The 11,855-nt window shown below is 48.7% G+C and overlaps 1 protein-coding gene across 1 annotated transcript; it reads left to right on the top strand.

Moving 5' to 3' along the window:
• Positions 1-5,021: 5,021 nt before the first annotated feature.
• Positions 5,022-10,951, top strand: LOC138365062 (tenascin-like). Its single transcript, XM_069325168.1, has 2 exons — positions 5,022-5,042; positions 9,686-10,951. The coding sequence occupies exons 1-2, from the start codon at positions 5,022-5,024 to the stop codon at positions 10,949-10,951; spliced, it is 1,287 nt and encodes a 428-aa protein (XP_069181269.1).
• The last annotated feature ends 904 nt before the right edge of the window (positions 10,952-11,855 follow it).

Raw genomic sequence — 11,855 nt, 5'->3', positions numbered from 1 at the left:
GCCTAATTATTCTTTCCAGTATTTTACAGGGGATGCTTGTCAGTGATACAGGTCTGTAGTTAAGTGCCTCCTCCCTATCTCCTTTCTTGAAGATCGGCACGACATTTGCCTTCTTCCAGCAACTGGGCAATTCTCCTGACATAAGTGACTCATTAAAGATCATTGCCAGAGGCACGCTGAGGGCCTGTGCTGCTTCTTTTAGTATCCACGGTGATACTTTGTCTGGTCCAACTGCTTTAGTTGCATCTAGAGTTGTCAACTGTTTCATTACCTCCTCTGCTGTCACCTCTATATCTGATAGTCTTTCATCTAGGGTAACCCCTTCCAACAATGGGAGCTGCTCAGGCTCGGTAGTGAACACTCCATGGAAACTGGCATTCAGTGCCTCGCAGATTTCCTTGTCACTTTTAGTATATGCCCCCTCTGTCTTCCTTAGTCTTGTCACTTGGTCGTTCACCGACATTTTTCTTCTTATATGACTGTGTAGTAACTTAGGTTGTTTTTTCGCTTTGATTGCAATATCGTTCTCATAGTCCCTTTCCGATGTTCGTCTTATGTTAATGTAATCGTTCCTAGCTCTGTTGTATCTGCTTCTGTTGTCCTCTGTTCTTTGTCTTCTGTACTTCCTCCACTCCCGCCTGCTGGCCATTTTTGCTTCCTGACACTGTCTATTAAACCATGGGTTATTATATTCCTTCTTATTTTTTCCCTTTACCGTTGGTATAAATCTCTCTTCGGCCTCCTGGCATTTCTGTATGACTAGGTCCATCATATCTTGGACTGTTTTTCCTCTAATTTCTTCCTCCCACTGCACTTCACCCAGATAGTCCCTTATCCTCATATAGTCCCCTTTCCTGTAGTCAGCTCTCCTTTCCCAGATCTCTTGTCCCATGGTCATAATTTTGAATTCCATCATGTAGTCAAAGACTAGGACACAATGGTCACTGGCCCCTAGAGGTATTTCATGCTCTAAATTCTCGATATCTTCTACGTTCTGGGTGAAAATCAGGTCTAATAGGCTCGGTGCATCTCCTCCTCTTTCCCTTGTGTCTTCCTTCACATGTTGTGTCAGGAAATTCCTGTCTATAACATCTACTAATTTTGCTCCCCACGTTTCATCCCCTCCATGGGGATTCCTTGATTCCCAATTTATCTCTCCATGATTTAGGTCCCCCATGATCAGCAGCTTCGCTCTCATTCTGTGGGCTAGTGTTGCTGCCTTCTGCAGTTCATCAATACATGCTTTGTTGTTGTCATCATACTCCTGCCTGGGTCTTCTACTGTTTGGTGGGGGATTGTAGATTACCATGATCACAATCTTCCTCCCATCTACTGTCAGAGTTCCATGTATGAAGCTTGTGCACTCATTGGTAACTCGATTTCCCAGGTCTTCAAACTTCCATTTCCGCTTTATTAGGAGTGCTACTCCCCCTCCCTGTCTCTGTGTCCTCTCTTTTCGTATCACCTGGTACCCTTCAGGAAAGATAGCATCTGAGATCATGTCATTAATTTTAGTTTCCACAATTGCAACTATGTCAGGATCTGCTTCACTCACTCTTTCTTTTATCTCTTCTGCTTTATTAGATACCCCATCAGCATTGGTGTACCAAACCTTGAGATTCTTCATGGAAACTCTTGTACCAGAGTTCTCCCTTTCTCTGGGGGTCTGGGGGGATCTGGGGGATGTCTGGGGGGTGACTGGGGGCAGAGGGGATCTGGGGGATCTGGGGGGTGTCTGGGGGATGACTGGGGGCGGGGAGGGTCCGGGGGATGTCCGGGGGGATCCAGGGGGTGTCTGGGGGGGTCCGGGGGGTGTATGGGGGGTGAAAGAGTTCAGGAGGGGTGCTTGGGGGGCTACTGGGGGCTGGGCTTCTAGGAAGGTAGGTAGGAGGGTCTGGGGTAGGGCCTGGGTAGGTAGGTCTGGAGTAGGAAGGGCATACTGGGTCTGAAGATTAGGGAGGGCATAGAGGGGTTGGGAGATGGCGTAAGGTTGGGAGACAGATAGAGGTTGAGAGGTTGGGAGGGGGATGGATAGAGGGGGTGGGGGGGACCTCCCACCTCCCTCGCAAGGGTGGGGGGTCACATGGAAGGAGAGGGGATGAGGAGGGGTGAGGGCAGGGTAGGCTTTGGGTGTTGAGGGGATGAGGTCTGGGTGGGTTCTTGGGGTTGAGGGGATGAGGTCTGGATGGGATTTGGGGGTTGAGGAGATGAGAGCTGGGTGGGTTTTGGGGGTTGAGGGGACGAGGGCTGGACGGGTTTTGGGGGTTGAGGTGATGAGGGGGTCCTTGGAATGTGGGATGAATTTGACTCCAGTGGGGTCAGAGGGGTCAAGGGATGTGCTGGGGAGATAAGCAGGGGCGGCTGATTTGGGAAAGGGGTGACCTGAGAAGCACGTGTGAGCTGGTTAGCATGGGGTGGATTAGCACTGGGGTGTGTAGCTGCGCTCAAATGGGAAGAGTCGTATTGTTGTTTGCTTGCTCTGTGGGCAATCTGTTCCTCCTTCGTCATGAATTTGTCAATAAATACGTTGTAGTAATTTTCGCTACCTCTGAGTAGGTGTTTGTGATGCAGTATGTAATCCACTGCCTCTTCGTTAGTGAACTGTACCAGGACAGGTCGTTTCCTGTTACAGTTGTATGGTCCAATGCGTCGGTGGACTTGCACCTCATTCCCTGCCATCTGGGCTCTCATGTCTCTCAAGATCCCCTGTAGTTCCAAATCCTCAATCTCCATCCTTTCCTGCCTCGATGGTGCCCTGGCTTCAAGTAATCCATGGATTATGATTGTCCTCTTTCTCAGTTCAGGGTCATGCTGGTGGCCCTCTCCCTGGCTGACCCCCACCCCTCCTACACCCGCTACTCCACCTACTACTACTACTTCCCCTTCCCCTGCCAAGCTTCCCTTATTCCTGCCAAATTCATTAGTAAGCCTAGATATTTCTCCTTGCCATTCTACCCTGCTCTTCCTGATTTCCTCTTGAATATAATCCATAAACTCTTGTTTGAGTTTTTGAACCTCGCCCTGTATCTTATTAAAGACTTCACTTTTAATCCCCTGGATTAGATCACCTATCCAAACATCCCTCTTCTCTACAAATTTCCCAATCATCTTCTCCACAAACCTATCTTCTTCCTCAATCATAATACTGCTGGACCTAGACGCCCTTCCTGACCTAGTCATTGCTATAATGCAACCTTACCCACAGGGGTTCCAAGTATCTTACCGTCCTGCTAACACAATAGGTGAGTGAATCTCCAAGCGTCGTCCCCGTGGTGGTAGGAGGGTTGCTGCCGGGGTGAGGTCACGCGGTCAGAGGTCGGTGAGGTCTGCTCCACACTACACACTGCCACAATACTACACTATTTTGAATTACGCTATTTAAACTGTTTTTCTTCACTACTTTATGGCTCTGGCCAAAACTCAAGGTTTTTTCATTCACTTGTACACACTTTTTCACTTCGAAGCTGCCTGATTACCCCTCCCACTCCACTAGTGAGACAGGAGCTCCCAACCCACGTCCACCCAACACGATGGTCACAAGACTGTGTGTGTGTGTGTGTGTGTGTGTGTGTGTGTGTGTGTGTGTGTGTGTGTGTGTGCATGTGTGTGTGTATGTGTGTGTGTGTATGTGTGTGGAAAAAATTAGTTAGTAGTTAGTAACAGTTGATTGACAGTTGAGAGGCTGGCCGAAAGAGCAGAGTTCAACCCCCGCAAGCACAATTAGGTGAATACATATGTTGTTGAATATGACCGAAAGGGTAAGATTAATGATTCTAACATGAATCTTCTCAATATTTCCTGTGTTTTTCTTCACTGTCGAGGGAAGTTAAAAAACCACTGATCCTCTGTAGAGTAAGGCAGGTCCTAGCCAACAATAGCTTCTCTAACGGTTATGTTGAGGACGTCATTATAAGAAATGTGACACGCCTTGCAACCTCTGAAGAAACAACCAACACAACAACTGTACCTCCTATTAGATTGCTTTACAGGAACTTCTTTTCCACGGCCTATAAAACGGAGGAAAGTGTACTGAACGGTATTATTGAAAGGAACGTTATCCAACGCAGACACCAATCAGAAGATGTAATTAACAATTTACTACAAAAACAAGAAGATCACAAACTTGCTTATGAAAAACTCTCCAGACACCAGGCAAAACTCCTTAAGAGAGACTTACGTCGTCTATGCCTTCACGTGCCCACTTGAGGCCTGTCAGTTCTAACGATCTCAGTATATAGGCAAGACAACAACGTCTCTCTCTAGGCGATTAACCATGCACAAACAACAGGGCTCCATCAAGGAACATGTAATCTCCACACACAACCAGATCATCACCAGAGACATCTTAACAAGTAACACTGATATAATCGCCAGATATAACGACAGCAGGAGACTGGACATCACCGAGGCACTACATATTAAGAAGTCCAGACCAGCATTCAACAACCAGCTAACATAATTACATTCTACCCACTTCAAGATCCAGAACCAACGCAGAGACAGCATTCAATGACCCTACCTAAGGATCATAAGCTGCCCTGTTGATACATTTATTACCTAATTAATACCCCCCTTCATCCATTAAATCATTAATATATTTAATACCCAATTAATACCTCTTTATTTTGGCATTCATCCACCACCTCACCCAAAGAGTATATAATCCGAAGTTAAACACTGTACGGCACAGACAGCCCCGCTCCTGTGCCAGGTAAGTCCACAACGGAATCACCATAGCCCGTGCTACTTGGAACTTATTGTTCCAAGTAGCGAATCTTAAACAACAACAACAACACTGTACGGGGCATCTCCCGTCACGCAGGGTGCCGTCGCACCTCCACAGATCTCCAGTATCAGCTCTTAATACTGGTAATGGCTCAAAAGGGCCACCACTTACGGGCTATTCATGCCCATGCCACCTTTTGGGTGGCTTAATCTTCATCAATCAATCACTGTGCGGGTGCACACAGGATGGGAGAGACATCTCCCGCCAACACATCACAAGGCGCAGTGTGGTCACAATGCGACCCAAACGTCTTAAGGTCAGAGCTACTCCACTTGACGGTCATGCTATCGGAAGAAGCAATACTTTAAAGGTCCTGAAGGACGTAACTGGCCTCAAACCCGCTGACATTAGTCAGGAAGGTGAAGATATCGTGCTCTACTTTTCATGTGAAGAGGAGCTAGAAAAACTCCTCACTAACGATGCCTTTCTTCGCAAAGAGCACTACCTACATCCTCACTTCCCACGTCAGTTCCTGGCCGGAAGAACTGTTTTTACCAGCAGGACCAGCCGGTGGATCGCTGAGCGACCTCAACATCATATCAAGGACAATATCGAGGACGAAAATCCAAACCTGTCGGTATTCAACCTAGAGTTCTGCAACACCGACAAAACATCAATGAAGATTACGTTTACCACCATAGCTGCGGCCACCCAGGCTGCCACACAAGGATTCTACTGCTTCGGCCTAAAAATACCACCCCCACCAAATAAAAAAGGAACGATACCATGAGATCCAGCAGTGCTTTAAGTGCTACGAGCTCTCCCACCCGACCAACAAGTGTTAGCACCCTGTCCAGAGGTGCAGCCTGTGCGCACTGGACCATCACTACTCCATATGCAAGGCAACAGTCCACCACTGCTTGCTCTGTGATGGCAATCACCCCGCAATTTCCTACCGCTGCCCCCACAGACAGGAAATCATCAAGACCCAGGTTGAAGCCAAAAGAAACAACTCGTCTACCTCCTCGACCAGAGCCCCAAGCGTTCAACCCACCACCTTAGCTCTCACTAGTCGACCAGAAGACTTTCCGGTCCTACCAACATGTGGCTCCTCCCAAAAGGCGACACAGCCTTCTCATTGGGGACCCAAGGTCCCCAAGGTCCCACAGGCTCCTTCACAGCCCCCTGCATCACGTGCAGGCATTATCCCTGGTCTTCTTAAACTAGCGGAAGGCTTGCAGGACCAGACAACCAGTGCTTTGTCAGTGAACTAAACACATTATACATAGACAATGGCCTGGCCCCCATCATAACCACTAGCGTAAATCTCACTGCCTCCTCTACCACTCCGGAGACTACCACCAGGACGACCATGCGGTCAACTTCAACACCGACTCCAGGACCGCCCATGACCCGGGCGACACAGAGGTAATTCCTTCTTCAGCTCCCAACACTCCTACCATCACTATCTCAGCAGCCGCGCTAGCAGACGTGCTGTCAACAAACGATAACAGCACCACCAGCGCTCCTGAAATAGCTACAACCACCAATCAACGACACCTAAGCCTACCTAAGGCTGCGAGGCGAAAGACGAAATCGCCCACTACGGAGGTTACGGACTCCTCAGACGAGGAAATCATAGTGGGAGCTCCACCACCGCATCACAAATACGACACCTACACGGTTCAAGACTTCCTCATGGAGGCCACGTCACCAAACTCTAACGACAGCACTGCTCAGCCAAAGTCGCAGGCAAAGAAAAAACGGAAAACCTAGAGGTCTACACTAACCCCACCAGCTCCATAACTGGTATAGCCAGCCCTCCAGGCTGAAAACCATCATGAAGACCCCCATCCATCGCCACATCTCTAGTATCAGCCACTGATACAGATAATGGCTCCAAAGAGCCTCCACTTACGGGCTCACCATAGCCCGTGCTACTGGAACTTCTTGATGTTCATGTTCACAGCTCTGTGTCTGGGATCTCTTTCTCTGTCTACCGTAAACCCATGCATAGTGGCATGTACATTCACTTCTTTTCCTACCATCCTCCTTCTGTTAAGAAAAGTGTCCTCGTCTCTCTCTTCCTCCGCGCTCTACGCATCAGCGACCCTCAGTTTCTTGATTCTGAAATTGCCTTTATCTACAAATCATTCTCTCGCCTTGGTTATCCTTTGCATTTCATCAACTGTGCCTACTCTCAAGCTAAACGAAATTTCTTTCATCCTAAACCTGCTTCCAACACTAGTAGCACTGTACTATGCCTTCCCTTCATATCTGAACTCAAAAACTTTTACCAATACCTTTCGTCCTCTTGACATTAAACTCGCCTTTCGACAAACTAACACACTTCGTAGTAATCTAGTTCACACTGCTCCTCCTGCTTCTAATGCTGCTGGTGTCTACTCTATTTCCTGTTCTTCTTGTCCTCTCCAATACTTTGGCGAAACTGGCCGTACACTGAATGACAGACTTAAAGAACACAAGAGAAGTGTTAAGTCTGCAGACACTAACAATGCTCTCTTCTGCCATGTGAGGGATTCTAATCATCCCATTGATTGGTCTTCCTCCAAAATAATCTTTCCTGCCTCTACTCTACACAGACGCCGTCTTGTAGAATCGGCTCTAATACACAATGTACCCAACATGAACTTGAGTCCTGGCTTTGTTGCTGTGGACTCTTCCCTTTCACAGTATATACTCAAATGCTCTAATCTTTCTAACAAACGTGACTTAACATAAGCTTACCCCTTCCTTTATCTTTCTTTTTCTCTTTCCTTTTCTTTCTCTCTTCTCCCTTATTCTGTTCATTGTCTTCTCCTACGCTCCCTTGCTTTCCTCTTCTTATTCCTATTACTATCTCCTTCGGTGGTTATAATAGGAGCTGCCTCGTTGGGCCAATAGGCCTTCTGCAGTTCTCATTATTACTACTATCCCCTACACCTTACTTTCCTCCTCAGCTCTCTCTTGCCTATTTATTGCCTGTCCCTACCTGTCCTCATCACAATCGACTTGAGAATGGTCCAGGACGGACCGAAACGTCGTCGTCCCTTCATCAATCAATCACTGTACGGGCTCACCATACCCCGTGCTACTTGGAACTTTTTGTTCCCAGTAGCTGAATCTATAACAACAACAACACTGTAAAATGAGAAAAAGTTACAGCCCAGCTCCTGTGTCACGTAAATCCACTATGGGCTCACCATAGCCCGAACTACTTGAACCTTTTTGTTCCAAGTAGCGAATCTTAAACAATAACAACAACACTGTAAAATTGTGCTGAAATGGTGCTGAAGCGGTGTGTTACCCGCGGACATCTGGTGCTGAAGCGGTGTGTTACTCGTGGACACCTGGTGCTGAAGCGGTGTGTTACCCGTGTGTAACGAACAGAGACTGACACCTCTGTGTCACTGACTCGACTTGTAATGACCTCAACGCCACTTACTCTGTCTTAACAGGCTGTTAATTAACGGTTATGTTGTTCACTGTTGTTCCTTACACTGACCTTAGTCGAGTGATGCCTTGTAATACCTGGTGTTTGATCACCACCTGCCACAGGGCTCAAGGAAACACTACTAATCCCAGTTACGGTATTCTTTTCACTCCTACCACCTTCCCTAATACCCATGTAATTAATGTAATTGACTGCGGGGAAGGGCCAGTCAAGTGCAACATTACTCAAGAATGTGGATCCCAAGTTTGAAAAGGATTGATATAGTCTACGTTAAGTTCGGCTTAGACCAAACTAGGGAGAATATCTTTAATATATGAGAGTGCTTGTAGGACCACATGGAAACTAACAACACATAACACAGGATCGTGGATTCAGAGAACAATAATTGTGAAAGGAATTAGTTAAACAGCCTAAAATAATTAGATTCATTTATTGACACAAATTATGAAATATCCTATCGTATCCTGGCCGGGGAGGATTTACTGGGGTGCAAATCCTTAACTGTAGCCTCTGTTTAACTCAAAAGTAAAATGGGAACCGGGTTGTAAAAACAATTCTTCGTGGGGGTCGTATTCCAGGGAACATAGGATTAAGGACTTGCCCGAAACGCTACGCGTACTAGTGGCTGTACAAGAATGTAACAACGCTTGTATAAATAAATAAAAAAATGTGATCCTATCTAATGTTCCTAAACCTTGAGGCACTGATATGAAGCTAACTCGCACTTGAACTCAAACAGAATTTACCTTTTTTTTTGAGATATATACAAGAGTTGTTACATTCTTGTAGAGCCACTAGTAGACGTAGCGTTTCGGGCAGGTCCCTGGAATACGATCCCCGCATCGAAGAATCGTTGTTACAACCAAGTAAACATTTTACTGTTGCGTTAAACAGAGGCTACAGTTAAGGAATTGCGCCCAGTAAATCCTCCCCGACCAGGATACGAACCTTAACATGTCTACAAACTGCCAGCCGATGTTCTGGCTGTTCTTCCTCTGGAGATGATGTTACTCTAGCCTCACCAAGATCACACTGATCTCGCCTTAGGTTCAAGCAAGCTACCCAAGCCTACTCACTAGCCTCACTGATTGCCATCAACCATTAACAAGACTAGAACCATTATCAAAGCTAACTCCTATTCACTTGGCCCACTTAAGGGGACTAAATCTTTACACTTAAACGATGATAAATTACATAGGTACGTAAATACGGGTAATTATTAAATACAACATAGAATAGTAACCTGGATTTCTTTACATTAAGGAATTAAAAACAAACGGAGGCTGTGGCAGTCTTGCCTAATCACACCAGCGCTAGTTCCTCGGGAAGAACCTGGTCTAGACTCAGGTCTAAGGTTCACTCTGACTCTAAACTAGATGTGTCCCTGTGTACCATACAATATATTTCAAACACGCTTATATCATATCTGTATCAACAGCTGAACTGTTACCCGCGGACACCTGGTGCTGAAGCGGTGTATTACCCGCGGACACCTGGTGCTGAAGCGGTGTGTTACCCGCGGACACCTGGTGCTGAAGCGGTGTATTACCCGCGGACACCTGGTGCTGAAGCGGTGTGTTACCCGCGGACACTTGGTCCTGAAGCGGTGTGTTACTCGTGGACACCTGGTACTGAAGCGGTGTGTTACCCGCGGACACCTGGTGCTGAAGCGGTGTGTTACCCGCGGACACCTGGTCCTGAAGCGGTGTGTTACTCGCGGACACCTGGTGCTGAAGCGGTGTGTTACCCGTGGACACCTGGTGCTGAAGCGGTGTATTACCCGCGGACAACTGGTGCTGAAGCGGTGTATTACCCGCGGACACCTGGTGCTGAAGCGGTGTGTTACCCGCGGACACTTGGTCCTGAAGCGGTGTTTTACTCGTGGACACCTGGTACTGAAGCGGTGTGTTACCCGCGGACACCTGGTGCTGAAGCGGTCTGTTACCCGCGGACACCTGGTCCTGAAGCGGTGTGTTACTCGCGGACACCTGGTGCTGAAGCGGTGTGTTACCCGTGGACACCTGGTGCTGAAGCGGTGTGTTACCCGCGGACACCTGGTGCTGAAGCGGTGTATTACCCGCGGACACCTGGTGCTGAAGCGGTGTATTACCCACGGACACCGGGTGCTGAAGAGGTGTATTACCCGCGGACACCTGGGGCTGAAGCGGTGTGTTACCCGAGGACACCTAGTGCTGAAGCGGTGTATTACCCGCGGACACCTGGTGCTGAAGCGGTGTATTACTCGCGGACACCTGGTGCTGAAGCGGTGTATTACCCGTGGACACCTGTTGCTGAAGCGGTGTATTACCCACGAACACCTGGTGCTGAAGCGGTGTATTACCCGTGGACAACTGGTGCTGAAGCGGTGTATTACCCGTGGACAACTGGTGCTGAAGCGGTGTATTACCCGCGGACACCTGGTGCTGAAGCGGTGTGTTACCCGTGGACACCTGGTGCTGAAGCGGTGTATTACCCACGGACACCTGGTGCTGAAGCGGTGTATTACCCGTGGACAACTGGTGCTGAAGCAGTGTATTACCCGTGGACACCTGGTGCTGAAGCGGTGTATTACCCACGGACACCTGGTGCTGAAGCGGTGTATTACCCACGGACACCTGGTGCTGAAGCGGTGTATTACCCGCGGACACCTGGTGCTGAAGCGGTGTGTTACCCGTGGACACCTGGTGCTGAAGCGGTGTATTACCCACGGACACCTGGTGCTGAAGCGGTGTGTTACCCGCGGACACCTGGTGCTGAAGCGGTGTAGCTGAATCGGTGTATTACCCTCGGAGACCTGGTGCTGAAGCGGTTTAGCTGAAGCGGGGTATTACCCGCGAACATCTGGTGCTGAAGCGGTGTTTTACCCGCGGACACCTAGTGCTGAAGCGGTGTTTTACCCGCGGACACCTGGTTCCGAAGCGGTGTTTTACCCGCGGACACCTGGTGCTGAAGCGGTGTTTTGCCCGCGGACACCTGGTGCTGAAGCGGTGTTTTGCCCGCGGACACCTGGTGCTGAAGCGGTGTTTTGCCCGCGGACACCTGGTGCTGAAGCGGTGTTTTGCCCGCGGACACCTGGTGCTGAAGCGGTGTTTTGCCCGCGGACACCTGGTGCTGAAGCGGTGTTTTGCCCGCGGACACCTGGTCCTGAAGAGGTGTATTACCCACGAATCGGTGGGTTCTCTATGACACACTTCATCAATAACTCGTTATAAGTAAAGGGATTTCTACAAGGGACGAGGATAGAGGAAAGTCTGCGCTGCGGGTCTGGGGCGGCGAGGACCGCCGGCAGCAGCAGCAGCAGCAGGAGGCAGCAGACACATGGGAACTGTACCTTCATGGTGTGTAGGACAGCAGCAGTGTGGCTCAGACTGACAGGTGTAGAGCGCCCTGGCAGTGTGTGCGCTGCTGCTGAAGTCAGAGGCAATAATGCGCATCTTGCTCTCCGCCTTATACTTATATACTCCCCTACACCCTGTCCCCCCACCACTGATACTTGCCACTGTTCACCACCTCAGAGTATATCTACTCCCCCACCACTTGTAGTAGGAAGGGAAGGGATCTAGCAGGAAAAAAGTCTCTCCTATTTCGACTATAAAGCACTTGGAAGGGGCCAGGATAAGGATTTGGGCGTGGACGGGGGAAAGATTGGAGCCCATCGACTAGGACGGGTGTGGA

This window comes from Procambarus clarkii, chromosome 15 (genome assembly GCF_040958095.1).
Source record: "Procambarus clarkii isolate CNS0578487 chromosome 15, FALCON_Pclarkii_2.0, whole genome shotgun sequence".
In the NCBI taxonomy this organism is placed as follows: domain Eukaryota; kingdom Metazoa; phylum Arthropoda; class Malacostraca; order Decapoda; family Cambaridae; genus Procambarus; species Procambarus clarkii.
This window is presented reverse-complemented; position numbering and strand designations above follow the sequence as displayed.

What these genes read in the sequence shown, in the direction of transcription:
- LOC138365062 (XM_069325168.1), top strand. Translation starts at nt 5,022, where the DNA reads ATGCGACCCAAACGTCTTAAG. An exon ending in TGCGACCCAAACGTCTTAAG is followed by an intron (nt 5,043 to 9,685) that starts GTCAGAGCTACT and finishes CTGGTGCTGAAG; the next exon opens with CGGTGTGTTACCCGCGGACA.